A 25,805-nucleotide genomic window follows, 5' to 3' on the forward strand; every position below is an offset into this window, starting at 1 on the left:
AGAGGATAACGAGACTGAACAAAGTAGAAGGGATGAGAGGAAAGAGAATAGGACAGCATAGAGAAAAAGAGAAACAGAGGCAAGAGGAGAACAAAGATGACTGAGAAGTAGAGAGGGCAGGTAAGGAAAAGGGGAAAACATTGCTAAAATTTATTGAGTACCTACTATCTGCCTGACAGGACTTGAGTTATCTCACTGAATCCTCAGAACGACTCAATGAAGTAGTACTATTCTCATCATTTTACAGATGAGACAATAGCGACTAAAAGAGTTTAACTTTTTCAAGACCAATTATGTTAGTATACAGACATTAGAAATTATTTATTTCCAGACCTGATTGTAATGTGCTACTCTGTCTGTAAGAACTAATGGTGAGATATAAATTAGTCCTCACAGCTTGTTGGTCTAGCTGCAAAAAGAGTTCCTGTCACACTGAGAAAAGACTCCTTAGGTGGACATGGGTGGTAGTGCCTCTTAACACTATCTCAGAATGTTAAATACTTGGGTCACGACATTTGGATCCTAGATAAAGCAGAGCCCCAAATGATTTATGCCTCAGGTTAAGTCACTCTTCTGAGCCTCAGTTTCCTGATCTTTAAATTGTATGATTTGAATTAGATAAATTGCCAATTCTAAAACATCTATACTTAATATCATGCTGCCATTTTTTCTTTTTCTGTTTCCTTCCTTCCTTCCTTTCTTCCCTCCCTCCCTCCTTTCCAATTTAAGTTATCTAGAGGCGATTTCTTTCCTTCCTTCCTTCCTTCCTTCCTCCATTCCTTCCTTCCTTCCTTCCTTCCTCCATTCCTTCCTTCCTTCCTTCCTCTCTTTCTCTTTCTTTCTTTCTCTTTTTTCCTCTCTTTCTCTTTTTTATTAAATTTATCAGCGTAACATTGGCTAGTAAAATCATATAAGTTTAAGTGTACAATTCAATAACACAGCACTTGTATATCGCATTTGGGTGTTCACCACCCAAAGTTAAATTTCTTTCCATCAACATATATTTGACCCCCTTTACCCCTATCTTCCTCCCCTCCCCACCCCTTCCCTCTGGTAACCACTAGACTGTTGTCCGTATCCATGAGTCTCTGTTTGTCATGTTTCTTTGTTGCTTTCAGTATTATATCCAACATATGAATGAAATCATATGGTTCTCAACTTTTGCTGTCTAATTTATTTTGATTAGCATGATAATCTCAAGATTCATCCATGTTGTCACCAGTGGCAGTATTTCATCTTTCTAATGGCTGGGTAACATTCTACTGTATATATGTACCAGATCTTCTTTATCTAATCATCTATTGGAGGAAATTTGGTTGTTTCCATGTCTCGGCCACTGTAAACAATGCTGCTGTGAACATCGGGGTACATATATCTTTACAAATAAATGTTCTCAAATTTTTGGGGTAAATACCCAAAAGAGGGATTGCTAGGTCATATGGTAATTCTATTCTTAATTTTTTTGAGGAAACTCCACACTGTTTTAGATAGTGGCTGTCTCAACTTACATTTCTGCCAGTAGTATATAAGAGTTCCTTTTCCCCCCGAGACCTCTCCAACACTTGGTATTACTTGTTCTGCTGATGGTAGCCATTCTAACAGGTATGAGGTGGTATCTTATTGTGATTTTGATTTGTATTTTCCTAATAGCTAGTGAAGTTGAGCATCTTTCATATATCTATTGCCTATTTGTATGTTTTCTTGGGAGAAGTGTCTGTTCATATTTTCAACTGATTGTTATTTTTATACTCTTAGATGTTCCCAAGCTATTCAAGTTTATGGCAGGAAGCAGTAGGGTGGGAAGCAATTTCAGCAGTAGTAGCAAGGATCTGTCAAAATGAAGTGGAAACCCAACCAATAGCTGTCTTCACATTACAAAAGTCTGTAATGTAAACTGGGAGTAGGTATATTTGTTTGTTTCAGTTAGGACCAGTATTCAGAGTTTTTCAGGTTGTTCATTGCACAACCTTGGGAGGCAATATACGTACACATAGTCATAGGTCATGACAGGAAGCCAAAACAAAGACCAATAGGTAATGGTCAGAATAAAGAAAACCGTGGCTCGGTAGAAAATAACAAATTCTGTAATGTTTAGAGTTTCCCCTTAATATTATGAAAACTTTACCCGTGGGAGTTTTTCGGCAGAGATATAGGGGGTTCTACTATTGAATAAGAGTTTAGAGAGTACATAAGTGACATTCAGGATTAGTTTTTGAATGTATTCATAGCTAGCTGGTGATCTTCTTAAAGTCTTTAAACCTGAATATCCTTATGGCCATAATAATAGTATATAGAAGCTTGTGTGTCTGTGTTTATCTATATTTGTTTTTACATCTCTATATCTACTTATTTCCTACTTAATCTCTCTCTTTCTCTCTCTCTCTCATCTATCTTCAATCTATCTATCTATCTAATCTATTATCTATCATCCATCTATCTATCATCTAGCTATCAATCTATCATCTATTTATTTATCTTAGCACAATGCCCCACACATACAAAAAGCTCAGTAAATGTAAGCTATCATTATGTTTGCTCTTTTTATAACTATGGAATGATGCTTCCAACACAGCAGAACTTACTTTTACCTTTGCAGACTTACTATTGCCACCTGTACTTGCAGGCAAAGGGTGGTGGCATTTTCAGAGATGCTGCTTTTTATTCTAATTGTAGGGTAAGCACATAATATAAAGTCTGTTCTACCTCAAGCTTTAAGTCAGAATTTGGCTAAGAGATGGAAATTGTCTTACTTCGAGGTACAGAGTAGTAGGAAATAATGATGGTGGCCCGCCAATTTCTGAATTATCCTCTAACACCTCTATTTTACACTTTTAGAAATGAAGCCTCTCCAGTATCCGGCATGAACAAGCCTAAGTTTTCACAATGGCTCATAGAATTACACAGCATCTATTTCAAATCATTCATTCTGTAGCATGTATATTTCCTCACTCAGAAACTAATTTTGTCAATTCAGCTTGAAAGTTCTATTGTCAAAAAGCATGTGTTTCCTGAGGGAGTGTCACTCATTTCTTTTCTTGTTGTTAGGAGATACAGATGAACCTGAAAAAAAATTGTGATTCTCCTCCACAAGCTGCAATGATGCAGCTGCCAAAAGTAATCACTGCACCAGAACAATTGGGTAGGGAACAAAACTGTCCTTGGCTGCTTTATAATAAAAACAGTAAATTAGCTTATTTATGACTGATAAAAAAACAGAGTAAGGAAAGCCTATGAAGCTTACATTTTGGCTAATTAGGTCATACTCCTCAGGGTGGCTCCATACAAGCTAAAGTTATAGTTACCTGCAGGACACAATACCCTCCTTCCCTCTACTCATTAATTTACCCTCTCCTTCTTCTTATCATTTTATGCACTCATCCATTCAAAACCTCATTCATTAATTCAGAAAGAATTTATTGATGCACTTCTATATATAACTGCTTGGTCTGAGAGGATTTACAATATAGTAGAGGCACTAAAATTTGCTAATATTACTTAAAATATATTATTTTTGTATACATGTTTTTCTCCCCAGAGAAGTCTCTAGTCATTGTTCCAATGCACAATGTCTTTTAGATAGTGTTTTGATCTCTGATAGAATTTTATATAATTTGCAAATTGCCCCATGGGGTGATTCACACTCCCCACCCACCCTCAAATCTTTAGTTCTTTAAAGAAAGGGGCCCTGACTCAAACAGCAGCTACTCTGCCCTGAGAAATTTATGGTTCCACCCTGTTCACCTACTTAATCTAGCCCTGAGGTCTTCGGCCAAGTTTGTTTCCCTCTTCATTAAGACACTTGTTCTTTCTCCCTCCGAGTTCTCATTCATATTTGCAGGGTTAGCAAAATCTTATTATTTAAGACTTAGAATGGAGTCTTCCTATGGAATTATATTTTAGGTGTTGTTTAAACTTCTACTTTAAGCCCTTATAAATGTTTGCTGAATTTGTAAATACAGTGTCTATAACATTGCATCATTTGCTACTATTACTTAAATATATTATTTTTCTGTACATTTTATTATTTGCTCACCAACTCATAAGATTCTTCTTTCCAATTAGACTGAAGAAGGCTCGATGAAACAAAAGATATATCTGCATTCCCTCCTCACAGTGCCTGGCCTGTTGTTGAATGTGGTAGCCATCAACGAGTACAAATAAAATACTGTTTGAAACTCAATAAATAATAAGAGATCTGCAAAGTCATTGCAGAAAGCTCGCTTTGACAGCCTTCTCTTTCAAGTGCAGAACTTTTGTAGAATTATTATTCTTCAAAGTTACAAACGTGTTTCATTGATGTGGCAGGTTTACTTTCCAAATAATTCTAACATTTCCAATCTTTACCTGAGTCTGCCATCCTCTGCTGCAGCACCTCCTGGTATAATCTTCGTAATAAATATGCCAGGGTCATCTCCAATATGGGGATTATCTGTCCCTCCAGCAATACTGAATCCCAGGCCAGAATTCCCCTGTAGAAATAATAAGTAGACATTAAATGATGTGGCTGTCACCTAAACCTAGTTCCCTTTGCATTCTGCATTATCATTTTACTACTCAAATGGAAATCAGGTGATAACAGCCTTGTATGCAAAGCTATAAAGTGCTCTCTCAGCAGACAAAGGAAGGTCAGGGAGTTTGTTCCTGTGCTGCAAGAATTCAAGGGACCTTAAGTTTTTGCTTATTCAAAGGGCCTTACATTTTTGCTTTTAAGAAATGCTTCCTTTATACAGCAATTAAAATGATAATTATAAAGTAGGAAATAAAAGCTTACTTACTAATTAAAAAATACAAAAAAGTCATTAGTGTCAATTAAACAAAAAATACATACTGAAAAGAACAGAAGGAAATAGTAACATAAAAAATATTTGATTTGGCAGAGTAGTAACATTTGGGTGTTTTTATTTTATTTTTAGTATTGATCTAATATTGTCTATCCATCGATTAAATGTATTCCTATGTAACAAAGTACTTTTGACTTCAGAAGTCAGGGTCCCTTCTAGAGTCATAATAAATGTGAGATACTTTTCAGTAATAAACAAGTTTTAATTTGCAGTGGATATAGAAAAGGAATGTTACTGATGCAGCATGTAAATTTGAATGGTTTATATTCTAATAAAGCTTTCATAATTACTCTTGCAAATTATACTTATTGACATCTAAGGTACATATAGCCTTTTGAAATTTGCATGTAAAACAATTAAAAGTCTCCCCCAAGTTCACAAACTCCATCTTTTTTAACATATTTCTTATTTACATATTATCTTAATCTCCATCTCCACAGCTACATTATATTTCCATATTATGTTTTGATTTTTTTTCCAGCATCTGCATTATATTTTGTTTCCATACAGCTAGGTAGTCTTTATAATTATTCATTTTAAGAGACTAAATAATACTTAATCAAGGTCATATACTATCATTTATTTGAACAGTCCCCTGTCACTGGATATTTAATTTCTCTATATACTCTTATGATGAATACAGCTTACTAAATTGATGATCACTTGATTAAGTTCTGCTCTTGGGTAAAAAGAGATGATGACTAAGAACTTAGTAGTTAATGCAGAAAAATTAATTAAAGCATTCAATTAGTCAAAAAAGTTCAATGTCAAGATAAGGTCAGCTATAACTTGACAGTTATATACCACTTCAAATGTCAAACAATTTTGTTTAGCAATTTTTATTGGATTAATAAAACTCTAAATTCTAGAGGGGTGTTTTCACAATTGTACATTTATGGTGAAAAGTTCAAATTAATAAATCAATGGTGAAAGGTTTAAATTAATAATTAAATCACGGCAACTAATATCCCATACCTTTTTACTTCTAACATCTCTGAAATTTTGTGTGTTCTTTGAAAAATTCTAATGCTCATTGAACAGAGATATTACCTAGTAGCAGTCATGTAATCATGGTTTTAATATGTATTAAGCACCAGCTCTGTGCCAGGCTCTAGACCAAGCCCTGGAGTTATAACAGTAATATGTCAATTTATGAGGCATATGAAGGGGAAGTACAGAGTGCAGGAGTAGGTAACAGGAGAACCAAACATAGGGGCTTTTCCAGAAGGTGAATAGCAGTTATCTTTAAGGGGGTCAGGGTGAGAGTTGGAAATGGGGAGAGATTGTTCCAGGCAGAGGGAAGAACATATGTAAAATTTCTTAGGTGAGAAAAGGTATGTCAGGTCCAAAAAAAAAAAAACAGACCATTGGGCTGGAATGAAGAAAGCAAGGAGAGAATTAGATGAGATGAATCTTTATCATGAGATTTTTCAGAGAGGAGTTTAAATAAATTCATTTTTGTTTTTAATTATCTATTGACACTAGATGACTGTATCAGTATTGGATGAGTTTTTCCTATGTGACTGTACTAAAAACTAAAGCTACAGGGGTGATTTCTGCCTTCACAGAATTCAAGGGAGAACAGACAAGGCAGTGATAGCCTGGTACCTGGTGGTTTTCATTACATAACCTCAACTACATTGTCATATAGATAATCACCAAGACAACATTTAGGTAACTTATGAGGCAATTTCTCTAAGATCTAGAGATTTTACAAGGAAAAGATGGGAAGATGAGTCTCTCCAATGCAATTTGGATCTAACTTCAAGTAAATCAATTAGAGTGTATTGGTGTTACTAGAGTTGGCACCTCAGGGATAAAAATTTCTTGATTAATGGGGGTAGGGAAGGAGGCAAACAGAGACTGGGAGATACTCAAATGCTTTCTCCTAACAATATTAATATTTTTGGAGAGAGCACTCAAAACTTAGTCATTTGACGAAGATATTCATGATCTAGCTCTTAACCTATTACTTTTATATTTTTGGAGAGAGCACCCAAAACTTAGTCATTTGACAAAGATATTCATGATCTAGCTCTTAACCTATTACTTTTATCTCCAGTTTTATACTTTTACCCCCAAGGACACTGAACTGAACTGCTGGCTCTTTCCTGCATAGTCCAAGTAACTTGTCTCTTGGCTTTTACTCATGCTGTTTTCTCCACCAGAAACTTCCCATCTTCCCCTTGACTGACCCATTTCTTCCCACTTTTTAAGATAAGGCTCAGATGGCATCTGTTGTAAGAAATATTAAATGATCACCCCAACTCCTCTTCTCTGGGTAAATCACTCTTCTTTGAATTTTTGTAGATTTCTATGCTCATCTATGTCATGCACTGTGTTATTTTGAAGTTATATGTTTATGAGTCTATCTTTCCTTCAAACTGAGCTTGCAGAAGGCAGGAATCGTGTTTATCTTTTTTTTTTTTCTTGGTGCCTGGTTTGGCACATAGTATCTTTCAACAAATATTTGATGAATGAATGAACAGACAAATCAACTTATGGAGGATATTCAAGCCCTAAAGGGAAGAGTAAGAAAGGATATAATAAAAGTCTACAATGTGTTAAGAAATATAATATAGAAGTAAAAGCTATTTTGTTCTCTAATGGCTATAAGAATAAAAATAGAAAGCTTAGGTTTTCAAATTGTGGCTTAGGTGAAGAATGAATGATGAGATAAGGCTGTCCAAATTGAGCTATTTTAAAAGGTAGGGGGGACTCTTCCCTCAATGAGTATCTGGCTAGTCACTGGACATGAGGGATCCAGTGTCTATTGAGAAGTTAAACTGGATGACTTTAAAGGATTCTTCTGGTTCTCTGTTTAGATTTGTAGGAAACTGCTTTTCCCAACAGAAAAAAAAAAAAAAAAAAAGAATGCTTTAGGAATTTTTACAGGGGGAAGTGGATTACTGTTGTATTTTAAAGTCATTCTATGAATCGATCAGTCTTTAAAATAATGGTTTTGATGACAATGTAGCAACATTTAACCATTGTTTTTAGAATTGCTAGAGAATATGGTGGCTATGGCATTTACTAATATACATCCTCCCACCATCAAATATACTCTGAAGAAAAGAATAAATGAATCAAAGAGTCCACAATGAAAAGAGGTAGGTAGAGATAGACTGACACTGGGGCTGTGTTTCTGGTCCCATGGATTCCAAAAAGCATTGCATGTCAATTAAAACCAGTCTGCCAGCTGGGCCTGGCCACTCACCATGGTTCTTTAGAGGAGGTTCATCTGAATTCAGCTAAGGAAATTATTTAAAGTGCTTTCCCAAATCCCTTATTGTTATCTTTCAGTCTTCCTTTTTAGGTCTTTGCTACTAGCCAGCAGCATTCAATGGAGAGAGGGACAGATAAAAAGCAACAGTGAAATTATTGCCTGCTGTTCCCCATGGCTGAATCACTCCAGTCCCCTGACAATCATCTTACAGCCAGCCAGCTGCAGGGGCAGACCCCTGAACATCTCTCCTCTGAGCAACAATCTCTCCATGTGAACAGGCAGACCCCTGGCTGACACCCTTAGATCCTGAAAATTGTGACTAATTAACCAAATGTTGATACTTGACCCAGTTGATGGAAAATGTGAGGTGCCATGCTGGTGAGGGCAGGCCTGTACAGAGTTCTGGGTGGGCTGTTATTCCCTTGCAGCTGGGCAGATTCCATGACTGATGAATGTGGCTGGCATGGGCCATTCTTTCTCCTAGTTCGCAGTCCTCCACAGTTGCTGACTCTCACCCAGGAACACAAGTCCACTTCCCAGCCAAATTGTACTTCCCTGTTATGCACTACACTACATCCCTCTCAGAAAAAGAATCAGCAAAAAGGAAAGACACTTTGCCATTTAATTGATGGTTGTAAATATAAATACAACATCCTCAAAAAAGTTCCTTTTTCATTAAAAATTTGCTCTCCAAAAGAAAATCACCCCCAAATGGGGTTACAAATAAGAAGAGGAAAATAAAATAAAGTGATATTATAATCATATGCATTTACAGAACATTCTATTGACAAAGAATTTCTTTGATTTTTAGATGCTATGTTACTAATTTAAAATAGTGTTTAATATAGTAATTCATTTCTAGAAATTTATCCTAAAGAAATAATCAGAGATGTGTGCAAAGATCTGTGTCCAAAGCATTGTTGCAGTATTATATTTCTATTATTAAAAACAAAACAAAAAACAACTCACGACTTGAAACAGTTCTCGATCTAGAAATAAGAGATGCCTGTTTTCACTTAAGCACAACTTTTAGGAGCTGCATTTAAAATGTCCACAGTTTGCTATATTAAATTGTATTTTTCTAGAAGCTGCTGAGTAGAGAAGCCATCAGGAAATCTGCATTTGGAAATTTGTAACTGTTGGTTTGGTATCATAGGATCGTAGTGTTAATAATTTATAGTAAAGTGTTTTAAGGGAATGGGGAACTGGAGAGAGAGCAGTTTCAACAAACAGGGGGGAAGAGAATGACAGATTACAGTAGGCCAAATAACTCTTAAGAAGTAAAGGGCAATCTAGTAAAGGCAGATTGCTGTTTTTGTGAAAGAGTTTTGTTCTTAGGAGAGATTAATGGCAGTGTCCAATGAGAAGGAGGCAGAATAGAGAAAAGATTTTAGAGGATGGAGGGGAGGGGCTCAAGCATGTCAGTGGGCTAAAGAGAAGAAGCCCTTGGAAAGTAAGATTGAAGGTACAGAAGAGATGGAGAGTGTACAGGAAGCAAAATCCTAAAGGAAGAGTGAGAATAGTACCTACTCCCATTCTTTGAGTCCTACCATAGGTACTGGTTAAATACATGTGTTAAGTATAGCCACATGAAGGAATACAATAGTATTATGAGATGAAAGATCTTTAGGAAATAGAATACAATATAGGGTTAAAATTATAATCACTTCGTAATATACACGTATAGAAAAAATTTGGAAGTATTTCTCCACTAACACATTATTAGTAGTTATCAATAGAAATCAGATTTATAGATCTTTTTTTACTTTTGTCAACTTGAGTGAATCCATCTTTAAATTTTCCTTATATATTACTATAAACACATACATAAGTATTATACTTGTAAAAGTTGTCTAACAAAAAAAGAAATAAAAGGTGGTTTTTTGAGAGCATACCTTAGGTAGGGAGAGGAATATCCTTTTATTTGAAATAAGAATGACCAAATTCCCATAAATAAAGTTAAATTGTTGTCTCAAGGTAGAGGAGAAGGAAGCTGAAAGAGTTCTTGACTAACAACATGTCTTTGCTTTATACATTTAGACGTCAGGACATAGAAGGAAAAATCTAGAATAAATTTGGAAACTTAAGTAAAGCAGTAAAGGGTTAGAATTACAACTGTGAGGTGAGAGACAGGTTGAGATCTGTAAGGGTCAGCTGAGCAGCACGGAGGTGGGACATGGTCAGTGTGATTATGGGATCTTCTCCCATAAACTTAGTCACCCTGAACAATGAAAATGAAAGATTTGGTGGCTCTGGGGCTGAGGTGTGAAAATCAAATGTAGTTGACTTTCAACAGAATTAGTAATATAAATCAGAAAAAATAGAAAAGGAAGAGGACAAATGAGGATGATTGTAGGGTGGAAGAACAGAAGTGGATAGAAAGACTGAGACCATAACAAAGTCAAAGTATAGATTTACGAAAGACAGGGAATAGAAGAGTGGGCAGCAGGCTGTGGACATTGTAGTATTTCAGGGTTCAAGATTTCAGAGATGAAGAAGCACTCACTGATAGCCATGTGAGTGTAATAAAAGTCATAGGGGTATATTAAAGTAATGATCAAATCATAGTGCTTTGTTGCTAACACTAAACTTTCCTTGGAAGATAGAGACAGAAAAAATGGAGAAGAAGAAAAAAGGGCCAAAAATGTTCAGCGAAAGTAAAGAAAGACCTAGAGTAGAGGTGAAAAGGGAGTATGATGTGAGGCAGCATTGCAGTTAAGAGAGTTCCAGGTAGAGGAACATGATGTGCCAAGCCCTAAAAAGAAGAAAGTGCTTGACCTGTTCAAAGAACTGAAACGAGAGCAGAACAGCTATAGAGTGACAAGGAAAAGAAGGGAGAAATGAGGTTAGCCAGAGTAGCAGGGGTGAGACACTTGGGGCCAGTAATACACTAAAGGTTTAGTGTCATGAAGATTTCAAACAGGGAAGTAACATGATCTAATTTTAAGATTACACTTGCTGCTGTTTAAAAAGTTATTGGAGAGAGCCAAAGCGGGGGACAGAGAGACCAGCTGAAGGAGTCCAGGTCAGAAATTGATGGCAGCTGTGAGGCTGGTAGCAGTGGGGATAGAGAGATTTGAGACATGATTTTGAGGTAGAATTGACAGAACTTACTCAAGGTTGGAATGCACGAGGAAAAGAGAAAAATCAAAGACTATGCATAGCTGGACAGGGCCACCACATATGATATGGAGAAGACTGTGATGCAGGTAAGAAAACCAGTTTGGGAGAAATAAATCAAGAATGCAGTTTGGATCCTTTCAAGTTTGAGAAATCTGTCAGTGTCAATGAAGTGGCAGAAAACTGAGATCTTGAGAAAGAATACTGACAATATTAAACACTCATCGAGTGCTTCCTGTAGGCCAGGCACTGTGCTAGATCTTGAGAATAGTTAAGATACTGGAAAGACAGTAGGTGAGTAATTGAAGAAGTATTAGGAATAGATGTCAGGCAGTTATTTCTTTTAAGCCTCACAACAAATTTTTGAGGATATATGTAAACATTTTCTCAATGCCAGAGCTAGGAGTTTGGTTTCTATGGATAAACTAGGTTTTCTTATTAAGAAATAACATGATAAACGTGATATGTTAGCATGATTAATTCAAGAATAGTGCTCATGCTAAATTAATACTAGGATGAGTGGAATGAGTCAGAAAGCAAGGAAAGTAATTTGAGATCAACTATAATATTGAGCTGTGAATTCTTAAGATCTGATTTAGGATGTTGTCAATGACACTCCAACTATAAAATTTCCAGGGAACATCTATCTTGTTCCCTGCAACAGTATTTAACTGAAATGCCACTAGAACTTAATATAAACTTGTCAACAGCTCCCAATATAGTATCAACTTGATCATTTTTCCAATGTGAGTTGGTAATAATGGAGACTCTCTCTTACGACCTCATTACATCTTCTATTTACATTCACATCTCTGCTTGTATTCTCTGAAAACTTCCTGGCATACGAAAGATTAAAATGACATCTGTTTAGAATAGTTTGGGTATATAGAAAATAAGGCAGAAATGGAGAAGTTCATGAATCAGTCAGTTACCACATAAGAAGCCTTATGGTCACCTTTGACTCCTCCCTGCCCATCAGTCCTTACATTTTATTAAACATTATGTCCTGTTGATTCTACCCATAAAATATCTTCCAAATTCATCTAGCTACTTTAAACTTCTATTACCACTACCCCAACTTAGAACTTCATTGCTTTTCCTTGTTGTTCATTTGGCTTCCAGGCCTGACTAACTTCACTCTAACCTTATGGTGGAATGAGCTCAAAATAATGGATCTCAAACTCATATGCTATGAAGGCAGACAAGACACATAGGAGAGTGAAGTGGGCCCAGGAGAGCAAGAGTGTGGTTAGACAGTAAATGGTCTTCGTATTGGGAATAAAATAAGGAGAAGTGGGGGCTGATTATATATCTCTCTTAAAGAAATCAAGTGCTATTCAGGTCTTATGGATGGTGGATGCTCTAGAATGGGAGCCTAATGTTGAAAGATTGTCACCCTCCTCCATCTGAGAGAAGTCAAGAATCAAATTTTCTTAAGTAAAATATCAATTTTTAAATGTTGGAAAATTATATATGCTCTTAATCAATTATGCTGCCTATACCTGGCAGTTTGTGAGGCATATTCCATGGCTGCCAAACAGGTCAACATTGTGAGGACTAAAGAAAATATATTTGCAAGCCAGAGATACTATCTAAGGGTCACCATGTTGTAAACTGCTCACTATTCAACTAACTTGTACTTTGTTTTGTGTAGCCTTATATACCCTTTGGCTGCAAGTAAAAAACAAACAAATAAACAAAAAACTCCAGACCCAGCACAGGAGCTCATTTTTACCTTCGTGTTCTCTATATTATTTGGCGCCTAGTTCACAAGCTTATTATTGCACAATCATAACATATTGTACTTGTTTGCATGTTTATCTTCCTTATTCTAGTGTAAGCATCAATCTCAAGCATCAAAACTGAGTTATTTATTTTCTATGCCAGAATCATGTTGAACCTATATGTGAAAAGAACTCAATAAACTCTTGCTTGAACTGAACTGAACTGCTTCCTCTGCCTGGAATGCTTCTTCTCTCCTTCTCTTGTCAAATTCCTATTCAAACATCAAAATTCACCTCAAATACTACCTGCAATGTTTTCTCCAACTGCTTCAGGCAGAAGAGACAGCCCTTTTCTCTATGATTCCGCACAACTTCATTCATAATGTGACTAAGACCACAAAGTTATTTGTATGTGTGTATCTCTTCCTCTAGATTTTTAGTATCTGGAGGGAAGAGGTCACACTATATTTATTTGCCACTGTATTTCTAGCTCTCAGTCTAATTCTTGATGACAGCAATGCTTAGTTAACATTTGTTGGATTAAACTAAACTGAACAATATTTAAAATAATTTTTGTTAACGAGCTAACAAGGAAAGGTAGATGAAGGGACCTATCAGAGGTGATTTGGTTTAATGTCAGAGGGCTAAAGTTTGAATCATCTAATTAATTCTTCATTTATTTATTTGACTATCTACTATGTACTCAAAATTGTATCAAATTCTGTGAACAAAGGAAAATAAAAGATGTAGTCCTTTTTGTCAAGGAGTTTATAACCTAATTGGGGAGATGTGCCATATACACAGAAACAATGTAGGCGTGGCATAATATTTTAAATTTGTCTTTGGCTCTTTCTTTCCCTGGGCCCTCTCATCCATCATCTGCCAAGTTCTGTTGATTCTATCTCTTGGGTATCTCTTGTTTTTATCCTTTTCTTTCTATTCCCACTGCCTTTATTCTAGATAATTTCCTCATTTCCTATTGCCCAGGATATTGCAAAATGCCAACATCTGAGAATGATCACTTTATACACCATTTCTTTTGATTCATTGGGTTTCACAAGTAGAATATTCCCATTTTCTCTCAAATCAGCAATTTATATCTTCTTTTCTATTCCAAATCTTTGAAAACCACAAACTGTTGAACAAAACAATCTTATTCTTTTCACTCTTTACTGAACCATGAGGATTTTTTAAAAGGCTGATTCCTAGACTTTTAAAAAAATTTCTGGCAGTGTACACTTATTCTTTCTTTCTACTATTTCTTGGCAGTACTGTAGGTGCTCACTTGCTACAACTACAAACTTAAGTCTCTTAAAAATAACTCTCTTTTGAAATAGTAACTTGAGAATAACCAATTGTGACCCTGACACAACAAGTTGTCAATCCATACCCCGACCTCTACCAATCTTGACGAGGCCAAGAGGGATGGAAATGGACATTTGTTATCAGCTATTAAGTGTCACTCTCTTGAAATGAATTAAGCAAGCTCTGGAATCATTCCCACTTTGTTTAGATCCTACCTCTACCATATCCTGGCCTGTGATCTGAACAATTCTCTTAAGTTCTCTAAACTATAGTTTCTTTATCTGAAAAAAAGGAAATATTAATAGTTTTGGGTTGGTTTTAAACTAGCAGTAGTCAAAGCATCTTCAAGATCAAAGGCATTTTCATAATAACAAGATGTTATTTGTCTTTCTCACTGTGTTTACCTTTGCATGGATGGTGCTAAAGCAATGGTGGATAAAACTGTTGGTGCCTTAGCATAAATGTCAAGACAGTGACATCAAAATGCACTCGTATTTACTGAATTTTTCAGTAAACGTAACATTCACAATGGAAAAATAAAGTCAGTTTCACTTAATATCTTTGATGAAGCAGTGAAAATTATTGATTTCATAAAATCAAAATCTTTGAGTCCATAATATTCTGTGTGATGAAATGAGAGGTATGCCTCAAGCACTTCTGTATATTGCATATGTTTTCTCAAGAAAAGAAAAATATTTGTGCAATCGAGTTGCAAGTGAAACTATCCACATTTTCATTGAGTGCCATTTTTACTTGAAAGAATGACTGATATATCAACTAAGATTATACAGTCTTGAGTATTTGACAACCTAAAAGTTAGTAAAGTGAGTTTGTTTGTTCAAGAAAGCAATTGATGGTATTTGTTGAAAATTGTAAAATTTGAGTTTTCAATCCAACATTAGAATTTGGAAAACCTTGCATCTACCACTATGTGCATAAGAGTTTCCTAATTCTTCCCAACTTTTCTGATGGTATGGGTAGTAATATTGACAAATTGGAATTTTTGATGTTGCATAATGAAATATGTCAACATTTGGATAATCTACATAACTCAGAGAATCAATATTTTCCTAGCTAATACATATTACAAACCCATGCATGAATAAAGGTTCATTTAAAGTGTAAGATAGATGAATGAATTTTAGCATAACCTAGTACAAAAAGTTCACTGATGTGATTTCAGATTCCTCAATGCAACTAATCTTTAAAAAAGAACCATTTGTCAAGTTTTGGTGTAACATTAAAGAAGAATAGCCATAATTACCTGAAAAGGCTATAAAAATATTTTGCCTTTCTCCATTCATAGATCTGTGAAAGAGCCACATTTTCCTCATTCACTTTGACTAAAAGATCATGCACAACAGAGTAAACACAGATGAAGAGACTCTAGATGTACTATATTAATCTAGACATAGAAAAGATTTGAAAAATGTAAAACAATGTCAGTATTCTTGCTAAACTTTTTGTTTTGGAAAATATAGTTATTTCTAATAAAAAGTTACTTATTAGTATGTAATGAATTAATTGTTATTTATAAATTAATAAAATTTTTTAAGTTTTCAGTTTTAATTTCTAATATGATACATATTGATAGATAAAATGCATATAAAGAGTACAGAGCTCCTCAGTAAAAAAAGAGTCCTGAGACCAAAATGTTTAAGAACTGCTTCTGGAAATACTCTATAATTCTCATAAAGCACTTAACATGGTACTCTGTAAGGACACGATAAATGCTGATAAGCCTATTGTACACCAAGTGCTTAATAAGTGCTATCCAGTATTATAGCTTCCTGAAACCACCCTTGATTCTCATCCATTTGTCTTAGTTTAAAAGAGAACCTAAGGAGCTGAGACAACAGAATGCTTGAGGAAGGGAAGGAAGAGGTAGGTCCATCACAGTTTAATACTTACCAGGTTAATAATATGATTCACCACCTCAGAACATAAAATAAAGGACTGGCTCCTAAAGCAAAAGGATTTTCAACATGAAGTGCTTTTCGGCAGCAGCACTGAGAATTTAAAAGCATGTATAGGCTACCTGTTTAAAACTGGAGCACAAGCTCCTCTGTGCCTAGTGTGGCTTCACATTCTTACAGCAAGCAAAGCATTAGACAAAGGCTACTTAAAGCTCTGCTGAATCTATAGCAAACATTTTTATTCTGTTCAACATATACATGGACCATTGGCACTGGTAAAAATGTCGAAGCCTTTTTAATTTAATTTTATTTTTAAGGCAATGTCATTTGCAGAGTCTGTGTCCTTTACAAAAACAAAAACAAAAACAAAAACACACAAAAAAAACCCATATATAATTATCAGAGCTATGTTGAGATCAACATTTTTTGGGGTCTAGAGTCTAAACTCACCTCAGCCACATTGTCACTGGTCTCAAAATCTGTTCATTGGTATTCAACAACCCTAACTTCACAGTGCTAGACCCAGGAAACAGAAATATGTTCTGGGAGCAAATGGACTCCACGTTCCTTCGCAGGCATATGCTGAGAGAAGGGAGGTGAAGGTAGGAAAAGGCAAGCTGCATGTATTCCATTCCCCTTGAGGTGTCTTTGCTTTGTTTGCAACCCTAAGGATTTGGGTTAATATCTAAATCCTATAGTTTTTGTAGGGGGCAAAATTTTTTAAGTCACAAATATCTATTTCCTCTTTGAGTTCCACTTTTACTCTCCTCCATCGCTTCAGTCATCAAGTTCCTGTTATGGTCTTCCAACCATAGAGGTTCAAGTTCAAGTTTATTTCTGCCTTGAGTGCTTTGTGTTTGCTTTTATATTTACTGCCAGGAGTTTTGTACCCTTGTTATTCTTCAGAAGTCAGCTTAAGTGTTATCATCTCAAAGGAGCCTGCCCTGACTCACCATCACTCTACATCACTCCCTATTTGTCCACTTGTCATTTTCTTCATATCACTTATCATCATCTGAACTTATTTTATTTGCTTATTTTTGTTGTTGTTGTTGTCTGACTCTCTCACTGCAGGGACTCTTCTGTCATGTTCATCACTGTACTGTATTCCCAGTTCCCAGAACAGCACCAGACACATACATAAGCATTCAAAAAATATGTGTTAAACAATCAACAAAACAAACAGGCAACCAAACGAATGGAAGAAGATATTTGTAAACAATATGTCCGATAAGAGGCTAATATATAAACTATATAAAGAACTCAAGAACAAAAAAACAAACAATCCAATAAAAAAATGAGCAGAAGACCTGAAAAGACATTTTTCCCAAGCAGACATACAAATAGCCAAAAGATGTATGAAAAGATGATCAACTTCACTAGCTATTAGGGAAATGCAAATCAAAACCACAAGGAGACACCAGTGCACATCTGTTATAATGGCTATTATCTACAAGACAAATAATAAGAAGTGTTGGAGAGGTTATGGGGAATAGGGAAAAAGAACCCTCATACACTGCTATGGGAATGTAAATTGGTACAGCTACTATGGAAAACAGTAAGAAGATTCCTCAAAAAATTGAGAATAGAATTACTATGTGACCTAGCAATTTTTCTTCTGGGTATCTACACAAAAATTTTGAAAAAATGTATCCATAAAGACATATATACCCCTATGTTTATTGCATCAGTATTTATAGTAGCCAAGATGTAGAAACAACCTAAGTGCCCTGTGTCAGATTATTGGGTAAACAAGCCATAAGAAAGCCATAAGAAAGAATGAAATACTGCCATTTCCTGACAGCATGGATGGATCTTGAGTATCGAGCTAAGCAAAATAAGTCATATGGAAAAGAAGAATCATATGATTCATTCATATGTGGGATATAAAACAGAAAGTGACAAATAAACAAACAAAAGAAACAAATTCATAGATGCAAACAACAGTATGGTGGTTACCAGAGGGGGAAGGGGAAAGAGGAAGGAAAAAAAGATAAAGGGGATCAAATACATGGTGACGGAAGGAGACTAGACTTTGAGTGGTGAGCACACAGAACAACATACAGATGATGTATTATAGAATTGCACACGTAAACCTGTATAATGTTATTAACCAATGTCACCCCAATAAATTTAATGAAAAGAGAGAAATATGTATTTAAGAAATGAATGACTCCATCAATCAATGAGATACCATAATACAGTGAAAAAAGTAAAAGTTTGGAGCTGACAGATCTGACTTTGAAGCCTCATTTTATTAATTAATTGTGTGACCTTGTGCTAGTTTCTTAACTTCTCTGGATCTTATTTTTATCATTTTAAAAAAGTGATTGTTAGACTATTGAAAAAAATGTTTTCATATGTAAAAGCATCTAATATTGTTTGACACATAAAAGGTACTCAATAAAAATTACATCTCTCTCCCACTTAATTTGAATACATACTATGTGCATGATATTAATGCTTAAGGCTCTTGTATCACAGAACTTACAATCTTGTGAGGAAGCAGAATATATACATATGCCAAATAGATGCCAGAGGGAGAAAATAAACATTCGTTGGCTCCCTATTGCCTAGATAATAAAATCTAAATTTATTTAGCATAACATTTATGGCACTTCATGATCAGGTTCCACCTTGATTTTCTACCCTCATTTCCTGCTGGCATTTTCCACCTAGGGGTCACCCTAACCAACTCTACCACTCACTTTTCTATGTATATATATAAGCCTTATAAGCCTTGCAGCTTTGCTCACATACTTTCCCTCTCCTTCTATTTGAATTCTGCCTATCCAGGGCCTGGAGTAACCATCATTTGCTTGGGGAAGTCTCACTTCATCTCACACCAACCCAATCCTCACAATTGGAAGCAATTGTCCCTCCTCCAAGGTACTAGAGAAGATGGTTACACCTTTTCTTAGGCACTTCCCACTTCCTATCTTGTCTTGGTGTATATGCGTATTTTCATTATCTCTTAGCCTAATCTTCGAGAACATGAGGTCAGCAATTGTTTCTGATTTATCTTCGTCAAGCCCAAAACCTTGTGTGCATCACAGGTATCCCCAAAATAGAGAGAGTGAGATGAATAACTGAATGAATTTGAAATGAATGCAAAGAAACTTAATGGGATACTCAGTTCTTCACCTGGGTCTTTCATCTTAAGACTGTGCTCTTTCAACTAGGTTGGGTCTACTTTATTTCACACTATTATAGATTAGGAATTGAGAATGCTTTTTATGTTATGTGCCAGTTCTAACAAACTATGCAAACTTCTGGGAGTACTGAGCTGAAAAGGATCTTGAGGTGGTGCTTATGCTGAAGTGGAAAAGTCTGTACCATGCAATTTAGCACGACACAACCACATATTACCTTTTATTGGCCAGCTTGTTTTATAATTCTGACTTTTCTTAATACATTATTATTTTTTTAATCAGAGCTCCCTGAGAACCAAGTCAATCTTTAACTCTTCTTTCATGATCTAACTCTTACAAAGTACTAAACAAATGGGTGTCCTTAGCTATTGAATAATGTTTACCTTCTTTGCTCATCACACAAAAGCCTTTCTTGAGCTACACCTTCTTTCCTCATATCCCATCTTCCTCTATTCTTCCTCTCTATTCCTTTTTATAACCTCCCAAACGCAATTATGTCATTTACATCTTCATGGCTTCTACCCCCAATTATCTAAACTCAGCCCAAGAATCATCTGTCTTGCAATGCTTGTGTGAACACCTACTGGGTTTAGATGATCTTTCTTTGTGCTCCCATAGTACACCGATCTTGCTTCTGCTGCCATAGTTATCACAATACATTATAAAGATTAAATATATAGATAAGGGACTATGTTCATTTTACTTATTAACACATAGTAAATAGGCAGTAAGTATTTGCTGAATAAATGAATGAATGAGAGCTTTATTTTCATTGATCATTACTATGTTAAGTATTTCATGGGTTTTATCTTAATTATTTCTTAAAATAGATATTTAAATATCTGCTTCTTTCTACTTATTCTTGTTTCTACCAGTTACAAAAGACTAAGCAGTTCACCTTTTGAAGAAAAAAAAACCTTTTTCAGTCTCCCGTGGTATCATGAGGTGCACAATAGTTTGACCAATAGAAGCCTCCTGAAGGAACTATTTCACCCCCATGGTTTCCCTAACTCCCTAATCATGGGCAGAATCCAGACTTTAAAAGAAAACGAGGCTTGAAATCTACTTCATATTCCTCTTAGAGTCTTCTCTCATCTATTAAAATTCTGCCTAATCATTTTTCTCTAAAAAGCTCATATTTTTATATGAGGTTTGACTAAGGATTTAAGAACACAATCTAAAACATTTAATTCTCAGCATCAACTCTAGAATACATCTACATCTGAATGTAAAGTAAATAAACTGAATTGGAGTGTACCAGAAAGGAAAATATTTCTTTTGGAAGATACTTAACCAGAATATAAAAATCTCTTCAGTTCTTTACTTATCCTTTACAAGCAGAAGCAGAAATATGGAGTATTTACTTCTATTCCGCGGTGGAAATAAATTTTATTTTTATGATTCAGGCAACAAAAAGATATTTCCCATTCACTTCTTTGATTTCCTAAAATAGCTTTCAGAGACTGAAGTCCAAGAGTAAGTAGAGCTGACAAAAAATGTTGATCTACCATTTTACTTCAGGTGGGTTAATCATTCTTATTAAGGAATTAATGTGACTTGCCATATTCTGCCACTTTCAATCTTTTATGTATACACCTCAAAAGAACAATGTGTTTTTAAAGTCCTCTCATACCTGCCACATCACAATAAATGAACCAACTTTTAGAATATTGGCTTTAACCTCAAGCGAATTATACAATGATGCTTCCTTGAAAGGTTTTGTGCACGAAGCTCCTTCTCTCCCAGAAGATACACCTACCAGATGGCAAAAGTGACAATCTCAGAAAAAAATGAAAGCTGATTTGAAAACAGCAGCTTTTTTAGAAGGTCAAGGTACAAATCTCTGGTGGCAAAGCACAGCACAACATTTTAGAGACAGAACCTTATTACCTATATTGCCATTTCATAGCACTTAATGTTGGATGGGTATTACAACTAAAGGTATATTGCTCTCTCATCCTAGGATGAGGCCAAAGATTCTAATTACCGTGGCAAAGCAGGGATGGATTAGATCATATGCAGATAGGGTTTTAGAATGCTACCACCAAATTCATGTATGTATATGTGAATTTGTATATGTATATATAAATTTCACATATATATCATATATATTATATACTCATATATATAATATACACACATACATACATTAACCACAATGAAGTATAATCTCAGGGATACATATTAAGGCATAACACATTTAAATACCATTTTGAGATACAGAACCTTTCTCTAAAAGGCACTGGTGGAGTTTCTAACACAGGTGAAACATTTTTACATAACCATTTCTCATGGCAGGCATGGACAGTTTTCATTTTGAAAGTCAGAGTGTCCAGGACAACATCTAGATAAAGAAAAGATTCTCAGTTGTAGGCTAGAACATTCTTTCAATCTTCCATTTATTCAATTATTTATTCATTTAAAAATATTGAACTTTTACTAAAAATCAGGATTGTATTTGGTGTTTAATTGATTGTTATACCTAGGATTAAATCAAGAAACATTAAAGAAGTTATGTAGAAAAAAGTTTTTTTTTTCAAAGATATGCCTCATTTCTACCTAATTGTTACCTAGTTCATAAAAGTTTACACATTAAGTTTAATAAAAGAGAATAAATGTCTAAGCTTTCACTTCTTAAAAAGATGCTTAGGAATAATAATAGTACATGAATCTCTCTATATGTTTCTTAAAAAATTTTATTAGCTCACCTTTAGACCTTACTTAGAACCTAAAAAAAACCCAACAATTTCTTGAAAAGTGTGGGTGTGTTTATGGACAAATCCAAGTGCCATAAAAGAAAAGAGACTTCATCTGGTATCAAATGCCTCCTACTGACTTTGTACAGGAACATTTGTTTCCTTTTGTGAGTAGGAATAGGCAGCATAATTTCCACTAACTGCTTTTCTTCAGCTGGAAGGGGAGGACTAGGAAGAGAACTGGCTTGATGCCTGAACGCATTTCAATTTCAATTCACCTAAAGACAAAAGAAAACATTGCCCAGTCTTTGGCTGAGGTGGATTCTTTTTCATTCCTTGAAAAAGTAAATAGTTCGCAAATGTGCCCAATGTCTACAGGCTTATTTGACAATATGTCTCCTATTTGTAAACGATAAAAGATGGCCGCTGCTCAGAAATTTCACTATTTTAAAAGATCTTCACATATCACTACGTAACTTGAAAATAAGTAAACCGAGTATTCTGAGATGATAGAGGGGTGGGCACTTCAATCACTCAAGAAAGATGCTAAATTTGTATAACCATTCATTTCTTTGAACTCTAAGTGGTGGTGGGGAGGGAAGATACAAATTATTTGATTATGCGACTGGGGATATTGAAGTGGTAATTTAACATTCATTCTTTTAAAGAAGTTCCTCATAATGGCTTTGAGAAAGATTTGTACCAGTATCTCTATATGAAAGATAAGGAAAGAAAGGCACAGTTAAATTAAGTGGTGATCTAGACAAACTCAGATGACAGGTTTGCTATAAAAATAAGTAAGGATGCTGGATGATAGACACTGTGCCTTAAACCATTTGTGCTCCAAAGATAAAATATGTTTCTTTCATTAATAATTAATCAAAGAATCAATACTGAATGGCTCAGCAGTTTGCACTCAATCAGCAAGTTTTTGTTATGACTTGTCATCACAATAGAACTAAGAACATAAAAAGGAAGTTTAGATAGTCATGCTACACAGATGTTGATGTAAAGTTTTTGAGCTGTGTTTAAAAGCACAGCATCTAACCTTAAATTAGTATTCAGTGCCTGGTCTGCCAAATAACTACACCTTTGCATTTGGTCACTATGTGCGTGGTGCTAGTGGTTAGTTGAGGATGTGAAAATATAAATGCACATGAAAACAATAAATTCCAATTTATCAGCATTCCTCTAGTTTCTTATGTCTTTCTTATAATCCATCCAAACTCTTATTTGTTCATTCATTTATTCACTTATTCACTCACGTATTTAACAAATATTTATTGAGCATCTACTTTTTGGCAATGTGTGACATGCTAGATGTACAGGGTAAACTAAACTGGCAGGTTCTGACTTCATGAGGTCCTCATTAACCAAAGAAAAATTTATGGATGAAAAGAATTCTCAGCTATAGGTTAAGCTACTTAACCTCTCTGAGTCTCGGCGTCCTACTCTATAAAATGGAATTAATAATATCTTCCTTGCAGGGTTATTGTGTTCCTGTCTTGTTTATAGTTGTATATGCCTAGTTACTTGGCATATAGTGGCACTATGTGTTCATTACAGAATCAACGATGCATCGGAGAGTGACTATACAGATCACTTAAATAGGAAGTACACACTAAATGGTAGCTAATATGAAGAATAGTAAGTTTCTCCTCCCTCTTTGTAGCCACCATTGTAGATATCAGCAGTAAATGTGACAGCATTTATTTGTCCGGACTCTCGTTTTTCCCCCTTACTTATTTTTAAAGACCATTTGTAGAAATGTTTATACTACATTTTTAAATGTTGCTGATAGTCAAAGTAGAGCTTGTTACCCCCATTTTCCAAGTGAAGATGTAGAAACTAAGAGAAATTGGCTTATCCAAACTAAAATAGATAATCAATAGTGAAAGTAACTCTTGAGCCCAGATTTTCCTTATTGGCAGCTCGGTACACTAAGAACATGTGAGGAGAGGACGTTGCAATGCCCTGTAAGCTGGAGACGCATCAACCAATTGATGAGCAGGGATATCTCAGCTTACTGAGATTTTTGCTACTAATCTTGTCCATGTAGTCATATGACTTATGAGTTCACAATTCAAATTACACTGTACATCAGACACTTTAATTTGAACTTCCATGATACTAGGGCAAATAAGAAAAGGTTTCAAGGCTGTATAGTGGGAGATGTTGACTCATTTTAAGCACATTATTAGGGGCTTAAAAAGTATTTGTAACTATGAATAAAATACTGTTATTTTCACCAAAGCAATTCTTAGATGGATTAAAATGAAGCAGCATTAATCCTAAACTAAATTGGGGATATCTCATAATCTTATGGGAGAGACAGAGACCAAACATATAGTACTGTATATGCACTCACACATGTTAATTAATGAGGAGAAAACAATTTAAGGAGAGAGAAAGAATTATGGTTTTAAAGTCTAGGCACTTTTAAAAAGGTCTATTTAAAAAGAGACAGTAATAGAAGAAAGGAAATAAAAAGTTGGAGGAAAAAAACTAATATTTGTTTAGGTAAGACTATAGGTCACAAACTGTGCTAGGTTCTCTCTGTAACGAAGAGTATATTTTGGTGTCAGATTTCTATGGCACTTGGCTTCTTTTTAAATGTGTCATTGATAAGATATTTATTTTTTCCTGAGTCTGTTTTAACATGTGTAATGGGTATAATAGTACCTATCTCACAGAGTTGTTGTGAGGATTAAAAATAGTTAAAATACATAAAGCATCTGCAATAGGCACTTTATAATGTGTATGTAATAAATTATATCTTATTTGTATTAAGAATTTTATACACTCAGTAAAAGGAACACTGCCTTGAGTTGTCAGATCTTGGCATAAGATAGTCTTATATCACATGTTTTCTTCATAACACACGAGAGTAAAAGTCAATTTGAAGTCCTGTCTGTGTTACACTTGAGAGTCATATTATAGGATCACTTGTAATCCCTCATCAGCCCTGGCTCCTATAGAGCTCAACCCTGGAATCATGCCATGAGACCTCTCTTACAAAGGAAGCCTTTCAGTGAGTTTCATCCTGTGTCTGGGGTATACTATGGACCTTGCTTACACTCAATCCAACTCTGCAGTTCAGATGACCCAGTGTGAATGTTGGCCTCCTACTTCAGAAGGATTGAGTGCAGTCAGGGCTCTAAAATATATTATTTTACCAATCTCTAAAGCACTTCTCTTTCCTGAAATAGAGTCCTCAGAGGCAACCAGGTGAATAAAGAGAGAGGCTATTTTTTGCATCTTAGATCTCTCCTTGCTACTACTATGAACACTCCATAAACAGGCTTACTTACCACATCATTAGATATATGAGAAATTATTTTCTAAAGTTAAGGCATGCATTCTGATTAGTATAAAACTGAGTTTCGCAAAGTGGTATTGAAAATGTATTCTACTCACTAAAAAGTAAGCAAGACACTGCCCATCATTATGTTTTGTGAGTCATGAATAAAAAAATAAATTGTTTTAGAATTATTTCACAATACTGAATTTAGCAAATTGTCATTCAAAAGAACTCTCTCCTCAAAAAAAAATCTCTTAGTGGAGGATATTTTACCATGAACCTCAGAAAATATACAGTATTGTTGAAGCCACAAAGCCTGTCTAGGTGGCGTGGTTCAGGCACTCACCTTCCAAATGTACTAACCACTCCTAGTGCTTGCTATGTCTCTGTGTTACAAGTTTAAGCAAAAAAAGCTACATCATTCAAGAATGGTCTAGAGGGATGACATAACTATAACCTCCATGTCCTCTGATAAAAATGAGTCTACCTGTGAGTTGTTATTTTCATCTGACAAAGGGAAAGAG

At 35.2% G+C, this 25,805-nt stretch overlaps 1 protein-coding gene across 2 annotated transcripts in view; it reads right to left on the bottom strand.

Moving 5' to 3' along the window:
• The window catches only part of DLG2 (discs large MAGUK scaffold protein 2), a 657,893-nt gene that overhangs the window by 484,541 nt on the left and 147,547 nt on the right, over positions 1-25,805 (bottom strand). For both annotated transcript variants that reach the window (XM_006926670.1, XM_006926664.3), the window contains one exon: positions 4,345-4,469. In XM_006926670.1, the coding sequence (XP_006926732.1) occupies positions 4,345-4,469 (125 nt within the window). The remainder of the gene's footprint in view (positions 1-4,344; positions 4,470-25,805) is intronic.

This window comes from Pteropus alecto, unplaced genomic scaffold (genome assembly GCF_000325575.1).
Source record: "Pteropus alecto unplaced genomic scaffold, ASM32557v1 scaffold7, whole genome shotgun sequence".
NCBI lineage: Eukaryota > Metazoa > Chordata > Mammalia > Chiroptera > Pteropodidae > Pteropus > Pteropus alecto.